Raw genomic sequence first — 16,421 nt, forward strand, 5'->3', positions numbered from 1 at the left:
AGCGCCAGTGCCCAGCTTCTTTTGCCTTTTTCCATCCAAAGAATCGTATGTCTTACTACTGAGTTGTAAGAGTTTTTATATGCTTTAAAGTCTTTTATCAGATAATGTGTTTTCTGCACACCTATGACTTGTCTTTTCATTTTCTTAACCATGTTTTTTTTTTTTTTATGGTACATGACTTTTGTGTGTGTGATACTAGGGTGGAATCCAGGGCCTTGTGTATGCTAAGGCAAGTGCTCTACCATTAAGTTTTATCCCTCCCTTTCTCTGTCTCTGTCTCTTTTTTTCTAGACATGGTCTCAATATGTAGTTCAGGTTGGCCTCCAACTTGTGGTGATTTCCTTGCCTCTCTTCCAAGGGCTGAAATCACAGCCATGGGCCACCATGCCTGCCCCATTTTCATTTTTGGAGCATCTTAGTAAGTTGCCAAGCTGGCCTTGAATTTATCATTCTCATGCCTTAGCCTCTTGAATACAGAGGCTGTACTTGTACCCTAAGAAATACCTTATTTGTAGACTATAAGGATTTCCTCTCTGTTTCTTTGACCTATTTCAAGCAAACTTTTATGTCTTGTGTTATAAAGGTTAGCGGTTCTTATGGTTTGTGAGATGGGTGATTTTTCAGTCCATAGAGAGGATTGGCAGCATCCCAATCCTGGTACACTGGATGTAATATAAGGGACAGAAAGAGGCTTGTCAAAGCTGAGCATGGTGCAACATGCCTGTAACCACAGCACTCGGGAAGCTGAGGCAGGATAATCGCCATGAATTTGAAATCAGTCTGGGATACAGAGTGAGTGCAGGCCAGCAAAGAAAGACATTTGTCTCCCTCTGCCATGAACTGTTGTGCCTCTGCTATGTGCCACCCTGCCTTGTATTCAGCTGATTATGGACTGAAACCTCTACAAACTATGAGCTAAAGGCACCCCCTCCCTTTGGTACTGGAGATAAATTCATGACCTCACACTTACCAGGCAAGTGTCTGAACTACTGAGCTAAATCCCCAGCCCAAATCTTTCCCCTTTTAACTCTGGGTGTCAGGTATTTTGTCTCAGCAGTAAGAAATTAAATAACACAGGGGTTTACTTATTTTTTTTCATATCTGGTTGTCGTTTGCATCATTTAATGAAAGGAACAGCTTAATTCATTACTTTGATACCTTGGTTAACAACAACAAAAAAATAACAGAGAAATAAATCTAACTTTTCTATTCTGTTTGACTGACTTAAGCCTATTATGATGCTAATACTATATTTACCATTGTTGTTTCACAGTAAATTTCAAAATCCTGCAATAGAAGCCCTCCAACTTATTTTTTTTTCAAAAGTATCTTGACAATAAATTTCTTTTTGGTACCAGGGATTGAACTCATGACCTTATGTTTGCCAGGCAGGCACTTATGCTGCTGAGCTAAATCCCCAGCCCCTCGTTGATGATAAATTTCTAGCTAATGTATTTTCATATAAATTTTAGGTTACCTGTCATCTGCTGTGCCCATTCCCATCTTTGTAGTTAGTACCATCTAATGTACTGCATATTTTATTATCTTTTCATAAGCACCCTCTGTATAGGGATTTTTTGCTCTGTCTTGCAAGAAGACAATTTTCATACAAATTTTAAATATATCTGCTGAGATTTTTTTATTGCAACTGCACTGAACAGCTACTAAGTCAAACACTGGCCTGAAGACAATAAAGGAGAATGTATATAAACACAGAATATCATAGTATTGACAGGAGAGCAAAAACCATGCTATTCATGTGCTCTCATGTTCAAACGATATCAAGAAGACTAAGTGTATCCTGGACTGGAGCAGAGTAGGTCAGATGGAAAGAGCAGCAGATCAGTCAAAAGAGGTAACAGAAGTAGTTGGAGAGGAAGAACAGTGGCAGTAGACATACTGAGAAAGGTCTCCTGTAACAACTATCCTCTCTCCCAATACCCTGAAGTGCTGGGGATTAAATCTAGGTCCTTACACAAACCAGGCAAATGCTACCACTATTGAGTTACACCTTCGACCCAGAACTTTGGTTTTTATTTTGGGTGAATGTGTACACTGACAAGTTTGAGACCAGCCTGTGATACAAAGTGAGCTCAGGACCAGTCTGAACTGCATAGAGAGATCCTGTCTTTACCAAAAAAAAAAAAAAAAAAAAAAAAAAAAAGCACACTGAGGAGCAAAGGAATAAACTATCTATGTTGTATTAACAGATCAAAGTAGCCTGATTAAAACTAACCTGAAGTGGGCAAGCTCCAAAGCACGGTGATAGGCAATAATTCAAGCAGTAGATAATGCTAGCATAGAACAGAGGGAGAGAAGAGTAAGACAGGAAGATGTACAGAGTTGCCAGTTGCTAAGAAAAACATAATAAAAAAAAAAACAAAAAAACAAAAAAACAGGCCTGAGGAAAAAGATGAGGTCAGCATTGTATCTATGAAATTTGAGTTGTCCATTAGATAATCAAATGGACATATTAGTATGAGAATCTGGAATACAAAGGAAATGAACTGGATGAAGACTGGCACAGAAATATTTTAATGGTTTTTCAAACTATGAATCTGGCTGAGATTGCAAAGGTATACAGGAGAAACTAGCTGAAGGACGGACAGCAAGAAAGACAATCAGGAGACTATCCTTTAAAGTAATGTTTCTCAAATTTCAATATATATGGGAATCACTTGGGACTGTAACAGCTCACCTTGTTGTCAACTTGATTGGACTGAAAAACTCCAAGTAGTCTAATTCTGGGTATGTCTTATGTTTCCTGACTCACCTGGCATGCAGGATAGAAAGCTGATGGGAGAGCCCCACCCTGAATGTTGGTGGTGTCATCCAATAGGGTTGGGGCCCCAACAGAATAAAAGCAGGAGGAAGCCAGGTAGCACAGGGTGACTCTTGCTCTCTGCTTTCTGGCTGCCATAAGTTGAGTAGCTTTCCTTTGTCATGATGCTTCTGCCTTATCATGGGGCCTAAGAGCAATAGAACCAGCTGATCATGAACTGAAACCTCTGTAACTGTGAGCCAAAACTGGTGCTTATTTATGTACACATTTTTTGGTAATGATTTTATACTTCTTTGTAACAAGTTTTATTTTGAAATTAAGAAAAAAAGGGTAAGGTAGAAATCACTTCTATTCTCATAATCAAACCTGTTAAAATTTTTACATAAGCTTGTTAAATTTGCTTCCTGTCCTTTTTCAAAGTTTATACTTGTAAAAATATTACAAGGGTAAAATGTAACCTGTAGAATCTTCTTCATTAAAAATAATAAATTTGTAGCTGAGTGTGGAAGCTTGTAATGGTAGCACTTAGAAGGCTGAGGCAGGAGGATCACTACAAGTTCGAGGCCAGTCTGGAATACACAATGAGCCTGAATTACATAGCAAGTCCCTGTCTCAAAAAAACAAAAACAAAAAACAAACATTGATTTTTTTTTTTCTTTTTTCCGGTACCGGGGATCGAACTCACGACCGCCTGCTTGCAAGGCAGGTGCTTATGCCGCTGAGCTAAATCCCCATCCCCTACAAACATTGAATTTAAAGACAAAGCTCAAGTCTTACTCCTTGACAGCCGTCCCAGGGTCTGCCCCACTGTTTCAGTAGTCAAGTCCCCTAATTCTTATGAACACTTGATCTTGTCAGAATTTAGGTAGTTCCCCAAATCTACTGACTGAAAAGTGGTGCCCTTTCCAGAATGTATCAAATCTTATTTTTAGTTACTAAAAAATCATGATCATCCTAAGCATTCTTTGACTAATTAGAATGATTTTCAATCACAATTTTCAGGGATTACGTTCATATCATTTTTACAACTCCTAACTCATTCTACTGTTTGTTTAGCAAGGCTCATTTATAAGCAAATGTAAAAACAGACAGGGTATGACATCATACCCTTGACTGTTTAAAAAAGTATTTTGTGAGGGTTTATCCTCAACTTATTTTTAATTATGTTTTTAGAATATGTCCTGTGAACATACTAACAGGTCCCTATGCTCGCTCTATGTGCTTACCTGATTTAAGTTTTCTAGTAAAGCTAAATTAAAAATTATGTCATAAATATTACCCTGAAATTAAAAGTGCTGTAAAGAAATGGTAATGATGTATTGACCATTTCTGATATTTCTTCAGTAACAGTAGTCTTGAAATACCTTAGCCCTTGGGCTGACTCAAAGGCTGACAGGTAACATGATAAAACACACTTTATAAATTCTGACTCCTCAAAGTAAATCTACTTAATTATCTACCATAAGAATAGTTCTGCTCTGTTTAAGTGAATCTGAGAATCAGAAATAATCTTTCCCTGAAGTACAAGAGGAAGACAAAACGAGACAGTTAAAAATGCCATCCATTGAATGCTTATAATCTCTAATAAGATAAAGGTGACACATTGGCATACCTTAACTATTAACACTTTTGTATTTTGAGTAACCGCAACTCAGCAATTTGTACAATGTTAGTAATGCTTATTGCTTGGGACTTCAGAACAAACTCTGGTGAGCAGAGAATTTAGCAAAAGTCCAACATAATCAAGCAGCTTCTTAAATAACCATGGGCAAACTGTGTAGCTTGTTCTGTACACTGTGAGATGATGATGGTGGGAGAGGAGGAACTAGATATAAGGAATCTGAACCCAAGGGACTCAAGGAAAGAGAGCTTGATAGGTGCTAACAAGTAATTAATTACTCAAGGCTGCTGCTGCTTTTTTTTTTTTTTTTTGTCTTTTTGAGATAGGGTTTCATTACGTAGTTCAGGCAGGCTTTGAATTTACTTTGTAGGCCAGGCTGTCCTTAAACTCAAAGAGATCTTCCTGCGTCAATCTTCTGAGTGCTGGGACCAAGAAAGCTTCTACTAGGGAAGACCTGCTGGAAGTAATTCAAAACAAAGTCCCCAGGCTAGAATTATGGTTAGAATTAAAGATGAAGAAGCATTGGAAATAGGTAGGAAAAGTAAGTTATGTTAGGGATTGTATCTGTGCCATTCCATCCACTGGTATAGACAAGGACAAATTAAAGCACAAAGGAAAAACCAAACATAAGGCTGAAATGGGTGACCAGAAGCTAAAAGTTAATTAAAAATCTGTTACATAAAATCATTAGCAAGTTAGGATTTGAACTTATTCATGCCCTTCTGGACCATCCTATTTGTCCTCACATCTTTCAGCCTATTCTTTAGAATAGATTTTGACTATCTTCTAACAACGAAAACAAAGCCCAAGAAAATATAATGAAAACTGTGCTTTAGTCACTGATACTAGAGAAGAAAACAGGAGAATCTATCTAACGAGAGTCATATACTCTAGTGTATGTTTCAGTTAATAACCTAAATTTACATAACTCAGTTTATAAAAAATTTGTTCAGGTATCCTCTTTACATTGCATAATACAGATAAACTAATATTAAGTCATACAATATTTTTGCGTAAGTTTTAAAATTCAATGAAGATTTCTTTTTTTTTTTTTTTGTATTTTTCTTTTTTATCGGTACCGGGGATCGAACTCATGACTGTCTGCTTGCAAGGCAGGCCCTTATGCCGCTGATCTAAATCCCCAGCCCCTCAATGAAGATTTCTTAATGAAATCTAACAAACTATGTAACTCTGTGTGTGTGTGTGTGTGTGTGTGTTTGGTATTGGGGAATAGTCCAGAACCTTTACTTTGAGCTACATTCCAGTTCTTTTTTGTGGAGCTGTTTTCAGGTTTTTTGGGGTGTTTTGAGACAAGGTCTCACTATATAGTTCATGCTGGCTTTGAGCTCACTATGTAGGCCAGACTGGCCTTGAACTTGTGGGAATTCTCCTGCCTCAGCATCCTGAGTGCTGGGATTATAGGTATGTGCCACCAAACCTGGCCTATTTTTGTTTTTTAAGATAAGATCTCACTAAATTGCTCAGCTAGTCTCAAACTTTGGACACTGTACTTCAGCCTCTTGAGCTGCTGGGATTATCCTTGAACCTGGCACCCTTGAAAATTTTAAATTAACATTTAAAAATGAAGTGTATGTAATTGAAAAGGAATTTTTAGTGTACTGTAAATATCAATATTTTAACAACTTTTTGTTATAATATTCCTTAAAAAGCATCTGTTTTTGATTAATGGATAGAAAGTCAGATTTTTAAAACTCCCTTGAGAGTTTTAAAACTCCTGCTCTTTGTTCCTGGAGCGGGCAGTGAGTGGGTAATTATTTTTGCTCTGTTTGTCCTGGTGTCTTTCTGTTTCCCACAATGTCTTGGTCTCTCATCTGCATCAGAGACTTTTCTCTTATATGTGATGATCCAGAAATAATTGTTTAGATGAGACTAAGTGAAGAACCAGGAAGTTTTGTACATATAGGTGGGCTTGCTGATTTTCAACTCTTCAGTCATTTAGATGGGATCTCTGATGTCATTTACTTTGGGCCTTTCCTCTTCTGCTGCAGAAAAGACTATAAGAAGAAAGTTTGGCTGCTAATTTGGGAGAAAAATAAAAGAGAACAGGGGGGAAATTTTTATTCATCATTAAGTACAGTCCCACAATACCCATTTTTCGTTATTTCCAGCCTACTATTGGGACAAGAATGGGTAATTAGTGGGACAGATAGATAGGTAAGATACAGACACATAGATACAGATACATAGAACAGCTTTTTTTTTTTTTTGACAGGGGCTTGCTGTGTAATTGAGACTGGCCTTGAACTCACTGGCCCAGGCTGACCTCAAACTCATAGTGATCCTCCTGCCTCAGTCTCCTGGGTGCTAAGATTATATGTGTGGGACTGTAGAATAGCTTCTCTAGCCTGGCTAGAACAGTTTTTGAAACACGCTTTTTCACCTTAGCCCCCTCCTTTCATAGTTGGTACTGACAATTTCTGAGTCTTTTATGTTGTATATCAGGATGGCTTTCATCTCCACTGCCAGTGATGAGTTAGCCCTTTTGGGAGCCATTATCACTTCTTCATCTGCTTTTCAACTTTTACTTTACTTTTTTATTTTTGAGACAGGGTCTTGCTATGTAGTTCAGGCTGGCCTAGAACTCATGGTGATCCTCCTACTTCGGCCTCCTAAGTACTCCAGCTTTACTCAGCAGCACTTATGCCTGCCTGGCAAGCACAAGGTTCTGAATTCAATCCCTGGTACAAACAAAATGTAGAATGCCAAGTACTCCAGCTTTTAGATTTTTGCTATATTATTTTTCCTTTCTGATACCTTCATCCTTATATATTCACATTGTTTTAAAAAAATCTCTATTTTAGTTTCATTAGAATTTCAGGACAGAGCCAAAGTATGTCATTTTAACCTGAAACCTACAGTCATTTTAGTAGGAGGGTTTCCACTCTGCCAAAGTCTTTGGAATCTAAAGATGCACCAGATGCACACAGATGCACAGATGCCATACCAGATGCACACATTGCCATATGAGAAGGACCAAAACAGAAAAGGAACTGTATAATTTCTAGTTAACTTTAACCGGTAATAAAAGTAAACTCTGCTGGAGGGCTTAAAACTTACAATTAAAACTTTTTTTGCTGCTCAAATCTAGGATAAGCCTGATGAAATGATAACACATATATAAGTAATCAGGTATATTCATTATACAGTGATGGTTTTGCAGTAGACAAGACTGTTAAGGCTGATAATCCTCAACTATATCAACTCTTGCCTGGTGATTTTCCCCAGATTACAGAGCCAGTCCACTAAGTGCTTTTTTCTGCTGTTCCTTCTTAATCAGTCCTCGCACTTCACTGTCCCAATCACTGTTTCTAAAACCAAATTTAAAACTATTCTTTGCTGTCTCTGTTTTTAGCATAAGTCCTTTTCTCCTGTTATTTTCATTGCGTATTATTCCTTCCCTTGATATTTCTCACTGTTGGTATGTGAAAGCTCTGGCTTTTCTCTACCCTGGAAGATAATCCCATCAGTAATATGCAATTTTGTGCAGCGGTGCATCTTTTTCATTTCATTGATTTGTGCTGAGTATCTATGTCAAGACAAGTCCTGTCATAGGCATTAGTCATAAAACAATGAACAAAATAAAGCCTCTGCTAGTGGAGGAGATAGCAACAGTCAGATGGAGTGAGATATTCAACAAAAGGCTGAATCACAAAAAGGAACATGGTGGGATGGGGGCTTGTTATACGAAGTGATTAGAGAAGGCTTCTCTTAAAAGAAAGGGGGACATGTGTAAGAGAAATACGGATATTACAGCATGAGTATCCCAAACCGAAAGGAATAAGCATGAAGATGTGAGCAGTGAGCACAGTGCTGGGCTGAAGGAACAGCAAAGACACCAGGGGTGGGGGGATGGGCAGAAAATAAGCTTTGTTTCTCTCCAACTGGGTACTGCCTTTGGAATGGCTTACTCTTTGCAAGGTTTTAATCTTTTAAGTCTAAACAGACTCAGATTCTAACTTATTTGAAAGGTTGAGATTTAAGTCCAGTAAATAAGTGGGAATGTTACTGAATAAGGTAATCATTTGCTGCAATAAGCATTCTGGTTGAACATAGGCCTATAAACAATCTCAATTACAGATACAGTGTTTATTTTTTAGTCAGGGAAGACAGTACAGTGGCAAGGTTTAAGAACTAGAGTTGAATTTGAGTTCTGGCTCTATAATCATCTACTTTCAATGATCTTGAGCGAGAGTTTTTACTATACATAAACTTTTTATCCAATTTCATAATGTGAAAGTGGCATAGTGCTTATGGGAAAAAATACTGGAATCAGAAACCCTGAAGTAAATACCTTTGTTATTATGTATTAAATATGTGGCCTTAAACAAAAGTCTTATGTTCCTTATTTATAAAAAGAAAATAAAAATACCTACTTGATAACATTATAAAATTAAATGACATAATAACACGCAAAGAATTTCATACTACAATTTTTCTTTTTGATACTAGAGATTTAGCCTAAGTCCTCTGTATTGAGCTGCATCCAAATTATTTTTTGATGTACCATCTTGCTAAGTCACTAAGTTGCCTATACTAGACACCAACTTTCAATCTTTCTGCCTCAGCCTCAGAAAGTTGTAATTACAGAAATGAACTACTGTACATGGTGTAAGATACATATTTTAAGCTTTCCAAACTTATATTTTACTGAGTTTGTTTTTCATCAAGTGCTTTCAAAATTTATTTTTATCTTTTGATTTTACCTCTTTATTTGCACTCAAGAGTTGTATGCAAAATTTATCTTTCAAGTCAGCTCTCTATTTTTACCTATGTAAATTGTATATAGTGACTGTATCTTTTAAATTATACAGCAAAATTTAACTGATATAAGCAATTCAACTTGAAGTCCTTAAAAAGGATAAAAACTCTTATTTTCACTTTCACTTAATTGACTATTTTGTAATAGAAAGTATGAGCATCTACAGAAAAAGACTGAAAATAATAATTAACAATCATTATATATTCTTTAACAACTGTCAGTGACTTCTTAGTGTATGTGGGGCTATTTATTTTCTGAGTCTCTACTGCTTAGCTAAGTCACAGAGTGCTAAACGTAAATTTACAGTTTGTATATTATTAAATATTTTATATACCTTTTATGTTTTGATGACTGTACCAGAGGAAAGATTACTGTATATTTTAGTACTGTATTGCTATTCATTAGTGGCCTTATATTGCTGAGAAGTAATTTAAGATGGAATCTAAAAGAGGCCTTTAAAATATTCCTACTGGTCTTCAAAAGTACTTTACAAGAGATTTGACACAATGGAACTTACTCCATGCCCTGGGCAGTCTGCCGTGCAATATCTATAAGTTTGATCATCTCAAATTTGGTCTCGATGATGTGGAGATGGTGGTATAAGCTGGAGCCCTCACACCACTGGGTAACAATAGCTAGCTGTGGCTTTGTGGAATAGCCCATGAAGAGTAGGATATTCACATGTCGTGTTTTCCTGTACAAAGAAATGTGATAGCAAATAATAAATGTCAATAAACTTTAGCAATTCTTAAAAAAGAGAGACAAAGCAGTTTCTACCTATTAGAAATGTCAGAAAAAGGTATTAAGAATAATTAAATAAAGCAACAGAAGGATAAATTCAGAAGACCCCTAGTATTATCTAGCCTAATCTTCTTTCCTATCCTATTCAGAATAATCTTTTACTTTTTTAATTTATCTGAAAGTATAGCAGAGGTTGCTTAAATACCTTCAATGATGGGAAGCTCATCACTCAAGAATGGAGCTGTCCCTCAACTCTTTGCTTAAGTGGTTCTAATATTAGAAAATTTTCTTTGTGGAAACAAAATCATTTACCTCCAATCTTCACAACTGGCTTCCCTGTTCTTGTCTTTGTAATACAATAGCGTAACTTTGCCCCTTTTTAATATAACTGCCTTCTCTGGATTATACAGCCTCAATTTTGCTCATTATCTTCCTCAAACTCGTAAGTTACAGTTGTAGGATCCTCCCCATGTAGACTATCCTACCCTGGATCTACTCATTTATCAATGTTCCTCAAGTCCTAGGGGCCGTAACTAAATAGAATCTCTAAATGTGTACTGATACATTTACAATTTTGAGGGTACTATTTTAAAAGAACTATTATTACATGTCCAGAATACCTGCAATTTTGTTAATTCAGTCTAGAATTAAGTCTTCTATCAGCTGTATCATATGATATTGCATATTACTTAAAAGAATAGGGTTAAAAACAAAATATAATTAGACATACTATGCTTTTCTATACTTACTCATTTTGAGTAAATTTGTAAAGCCAATAAACTCCTGAAAAACAACTAATAACAACACCTTTTTCTGGGAAACAGTTAACCTGCATAGGCTCACCTGAGTACTCCTACTTCATTTTTGAAGGCCTGTAACTGTTGAGGTGTGGGTGCTGTCACATTCAACATTTTCACTGCCACGTCACCTAAAAGGTAAGTGTCATTTCAACTTTTTAAATTTAAAACTATGAATCACTTTATTATTTTCATTAATTATTGCAGCCCTAAATCCCATACCATTTTTAAATTGCAAATAAATTACATCTTAAGGATCAAAATTGCATTAGCATTCTAAGGATTAAAAATTAAACTAACAATACCAAACCAAAAAATAGTCAATCTTGTTTTTTTCCCTGGAAATTTAGTTTAACCTGTTAAGCACTCAAGAATATTTTCCCAATTATTTAATAATGAGATGCACTTATTAATTGAATGTTGAAACTAAAAATAAAAGGTCTTCCAATGGAATTTGGCTTAAAATAGAAGACTACACGCTTCTTTATCAGAGTAGTTAACATTTTTTCTTTGAATCTATGAACTACTCACGCTGTTTTTGATTAGGAAAATGGCTAAATTGTAACTAATTTAAAGAATGATTTCACATCAAACATCTATAACTCTTACACACTGCAGGTAGATGTGTAAACTGATATAATCACTTTGTAACACTGTTGACATTATCTATTGAACTGGACAGATGTGAATTGTGTGGTCCCACAATTGTCCTAGGTATACATCCACCAAAAACAGACACACGTGTTCCCTGAAAGATACATACTGAAAATATTCACAGAAACATCATTTAGAATAGTACTAAATTGGAAACTACCCAGTATTCATATTATGGTAGACAGAAGAAATCAGGGTATAGTCATGCAATGGAATACTCTACAGGGAACAAATGACTTCCAAATGACTAATAAATTACAGCCAACAATATAGGTGAATCTTACAATGCTGAATGAGAGGGGCCGGACTGAAAAGAGTCCATGCTACCTAATTCATGCTGAGGTCAGGATGTGGTTACTTCTGGGGGAAGAGTGACAGAAAGAAGGCATGAGGGTGGCTTCTAGAATGCCAGTGATGTTCTGTTTATTAATCACAGATTTGTTTACTTTGTGAGATTTTAGGTAGTTGTACATTTATAGATATATTTTAACATGTATACTATACTTTTATATCTACATTTTTAAATTTTTCTTAAATGTCGAAGTGTTCATTCTATTATCTGTGTCATAATTTGCCTATCACATTGCTATATATTGGCTAGGCTTGTTTATGTGTGCAATGTGAATACCTATGAATATGTATGAAAGGATAACCCAAAGTGACATATACTAAAATTCTCATAGCAATTTTTTTACATTATGTTGTATGTATTTTTATGTAACTCAGTAACGTGGGGTTTAATACATGTTGCTTTATACAATATACTAAAGATACCCTTCCATCCTAATAAATGTAGATTAATCTGTCCTCAATACACACAGTGTCAAACTGTTTTCCAGAAAGTTTGCAGCAATTTATTTTCCTACTACAGTGTAATATTCTCAATTCTAAATATGATCAATCTAAAAAAAATCTTTCTCCATTCGAGACAAACGATTTCTATTTTTTGAGTTTGGCATTCTTTGATTACTAGTAAGGCTGAACAATTTTTATATGTTTCCTGACCACTTTACAGTTTTTCCTTCGTTAAGTATGCTTCTAATATGCCCACTGTGATTTATTAACAGAAAAACTTCTACAAGAAAAAAGAAATCATTTTGGGGACCTTTGTCTTTAAAAATTACTACTAATAATATGAGTCCTGGTTGCTATGAACCCAGTTTCTAGTTCTCACAACATAAAATACTGCAGAACTCCTGCAACAGATTGAAAGTTTAATAACATAAACAGCTAGAAAGTACAAGTATCTTCTTTGATTCTGTTGAATATATCATATCACTATGCCTTGTGACGATGTCACATTACATACATACCATGCCACTTCCCCTTGTAGACTGTTCCAAATGACCCAGATCCAATTCTTTGTCCCACTGTAATCTGCCCATCAGGAATCTCCCAATCATCACTTGAGTCCCGTCTACCAAGCGTTTTCTTGATAAAATAGTCCAAGAGTCAAAGTCAAGACAAGCCAAATAAAGAGAGAAAACCTTATCTTTCATATTGAGTTTATTAACTTATGCTGAAAGGTACATCAGTCAGGAAGAGAACAAAGTTTGTTTAAAAAAAATTTTTTTAAAAAACACACTCTAAAGATATAATAATTAAAAGTATGTATAAAAATATAAAACTTAAGCTCATGACAAGTCAGTATTAGAATGAAAATAATTTATTAAAAATCAAAATTATTTAGTGAATATATACAGAAATGCATATTACTAAAATCAATTAAATAAATAGCTTTTTACCATTTGGAGGACTATCAGGAGCAAGGTAAGTCCAACATATGTGACTAGTTTTAGCTCAAAATTTCTCAAAATTTAAGTCAACATATTGTGGTTAACAACTGACTGCTTCTCTTGTTATCCTTTTCCAGTCCAGTCAGTGCTAAATATACTTATATAGATTATCTCATCTGGTCTTGCAAAAAAAAAAAAAAAAAAATCAATCCATGCAGTTACTTTGGTAAAGGATCTACTATTATCTATTCAACAGGTAGTAGAAAGTTAATTAGAGCTAAGAGCAAAAATGGATATTGGGGGAATTATGCTTTAAGTAAAACACTATCACCTCTTAAATTTATTTCATTATGGGACTTTTGCATCACATATAGACACAAAATATCTGAAAGGTGACTACTTTTTGACTGTGATTTCTAGAAAGAAAAAATGTAGAGAAAAAAGATATCAAATATTTTTACCATTCGATTTCTGTCTTCTGAGGATGAAGATGACTTCCTTTCTCGTTGAGGTCCTGGAGATTTCTGTAAGGCTTTCACATTAGTGAGTGAGCCAGGTAATGAGGCAGGTGGGGTGGCAGACAAACCTGTAGTTGATCCTAAATTAGAGAAAGGGAAAATGTATCCACTAAGGAGGAGCAAGCATATTCACTTATTAGGGGGCAGAAGGTAGGGAACATTCAGACTTATTTTTTAAATAAGTGCATGTTCAAAACTGACCTTTGGGAAAAGATAGAAAAAAAAGGCCTTTTAAAAATCAGAACTATATTTAGCTTTCTAGCCTATTTAATAACATTTAATGATAGATACATACTTTGTTTACTGGTGCAAAGTATAGAAAAAAACTGAAACAACTGACAGATACATACTAAAGAATATTCCCAAGGTTCTTTGTCTTTCATTAAAAAAGTCAAAAAAGCAAGATCAATTAAAAACTTACATAATAAGCTTTTTAATTATTTTACATTACTTCAGTAGCCAATCAATATTTTAAAAGATGGAAACCCCAAATGAATAATCCCTAATAATGCTTTAAATGTTGAAATATCTAATTCTTTCATATTAGTAACTAAATTTAAATATAATCCCAAAGTATAAGCTCTACTATTTAAAAGATTAGTGGTCAGTGGTTGCTGGAGGTTTTTTTGTACTAAGCATACATAGATGTCCAATTCTTGGTACCCAAAACAAAACAGAACAAAACAAAACAACTGTGCTTTGTAATGTAAGTGTTCTATAGCCTTGAAGGCAAGTTACTACAAATTCCAGTATTTAATAAGCAAGTGAGCCTGAGAGGTACTCTTTGGAAGTGGACTCAGTTGGCAAGACTGCAAATTTTCTGGTGAGTACATTTCTAAATGCTAACTCTGGCAAACATTCTAAGCTTACATACAGTAGCATCTACAGGAGCTCACAGGTAACTGTTAGTGGGGCCTGAGTATGGCTGAGTAGGACTGAGATTTTTCAGGTAATAGTTTCATACACAGAACATCAAGGGAAAACAAAGAGATTACTACTGTGTGTGTGTGTGTGTAAAGCCATGATCTTTTATAGAACAAGAATATCAAAGATAACATTTAAATGTTAAATCTGGGTAAAGTTTCATTATAACATCATACTAAACTACCATGTGAAATTTCTATGATCTCATATGCAGAAAATGGTGTCTGAAACGTCTTTAACTAGAATACAATCTATTTTCCATGTGCCATGGATAATTTTCAATATTATAGAGCCTTACTTGTTTATCCAGGGTCACAGTTATGATTACTAAGTAACGTATTATATTATGAAGATGAATTATAGTACTAAATGACTTCCACCTCATTCTATGGATTTTCAGAGTCACAGCTGGGTTGACAGAGTCAAAATGTAAAAATACCATTAATATATTCAGAGTATCAGTCACTAACTAGTAAAAGTTAGTAAATATAATTCTTTAAAGACATTTATACCAAGATACCTGTCCCAATTCTGACTCACAATTGTAAAAATCAGTTTAACTTCTCATTAAATACGAGAAGAAAAAAATGGGACAGTGAAATTATACTGATAACTTTTCCCTTGTTTTTGAAATAACTGAAATTATAAATCCTCAAAATTTCTGAAATAGCTAAAATAGCTTCTTATTTTTGATATGAAATATATACATCTCCTATCTCGGAAAAAAGTCAACCAATCAATCAAACAAAAAAATTTGCTGATAAAGAATCTTTAAAAAAAACCAAAAGCCTACTAAAAAATTCTAACAGGGGTTTCCATTTAAATTTTGTACTTGCTTAAAAGTTACAAAAACTGCTAACAAATATTAAGTCACCAATATTAGCATTCACATACAGATAAAACCAACAGAATCCTGATCACAGACTCTCCCCTCATGCCTAATTTATTCCCACCCACTGAGATGAAGACGTTATGAAGACCAAGAAGTAACAAGGTAACAAAAAAAAACAAGATGGAAATCTCAGCTTAGAATTTTCTTGCTTTTAAAATTTATGACAGACAGCACACAGAAAGCTTGCAGTAGTGGGTATGTGTGAGAAGCACATTCAGAGCATTCCAGCCAGGCCAAGCAGCGATTTAGTACAGAAAACTCTCACACTTACAATCACACGCTGTGAGGGTGAGGCACAAACAGCATCTGTAGTTTATATTTAGTTTGCTTTGGGTGAAAACAAGAAAGAAGAGCCCAACTACCTCTGAACACTGGGCCAGGCTCAAAATCAAACACTATTTCACTGGGGACAGAATGTAGGAGGGGACTGGGAGTCCGGGAGTGGTATTTCCGAAGACAGCGCATCAGCTGGTTCAAGGGGGCTGTTAGAAGAGAAAGAGGGGCAGGCAAACACAGGAAGACAGACACACAGAAGAAATGAAAGAAGTCACGGGGAATAAGTAAGATGAATTAAGCCCGCTTCACAAAATAACTCTGGTCATTTAAAAAAACTGCTATTTTTCATAAAATCCCAATGATTTTTTTTTTAAAGTGACTCATAAAAAGGACAAGAAATGCCCTTGATTTTAGTACTAAGCAGGCTGTTTTTATGATAAAGTTAACTCTATGATGCTAACATGATGGCAACATTTAAATGCTGGATGTACTGGGCAAAATTATTGAAAGCCACAGCTATAAAGACATAACAATGATCAAACTGGCAGCAACATTAACTGGTGGGTTCATGGAATAACAAACAGAAAAAACCCTTTGTGTAACTAAGTCCTATATTAGTTAATACTAAGTCCAGAGCATTTAATGCAGGCTTAGTCATTTTGGTATCTTCACACTTGTACAGAAATACAACAAAAGGTTA

At 35.2% G+C, this 16,421-nt stretch overlaps 1 protein-coding gene across 14 annotated transcripts in view; it reads right to left on the minus strand.

Moving 5' to 3' along the window:
- Braf (B-Raf proto-oncogene, serine/threonine kinase) overlaps positions 1-16,421 on the minus strand; it is a 199,865-nt gene that overhangs the window by 57,859 nt on the left and 125,585 nt on the right. For 9 of the 14 annotated variants that reach the window (XR_010048076.1, XM_063250605.1, XM_063250595.1 and 6 more), the window contains 5 exons: positions 15,808-15,927; positions 13,573-13,709; positions 12,689-12,806; positions 10,768-10,852; positions 9,701-9,877 (listed from right to left, as the gene is read on the minus strand). Coding sequence is in view for 13 of the 14 variants with exons in the window: in XM_063250605.1 (XP_063106675.1) it covers positions 9,701-9,877; positions 10,768-10,852; positions 12,689-12,806; positions 13,573-13,709; positions 15,808-15,927 (637 nt within the window). In the remaining variant the exon portion in view is untranslated. The remainder of the gene's footprint in view (positions 1-9,700; positions 9,878-10,767; positions 10,853-12,688; positions 12,807-13,572; positions 13,710-15,807; positions 15,928-16,421) is intronic. The other 5 variants (XM_063250597.1, XM_063250598.1, XM_063250606.1 and 2 more) reach the window with 1 other exon arrangement.

Source organism: Cavia porcellus, unplaced genomic scaffold (assembly GCF_034190915.1).
Source record: "Cavia porcellus strain 051 isolate PalLab524CR breed Dunkin Hartley unplaced genomic scaffold, mCavPor4.1 scaffold_6, whole genome shotgun sequence".
Lineage (NCBI taxonomy): Eukaryota > Metazoa > Chordata > Mammalia > Rodentia > Caviidae > Cavia > Cavia porcellus.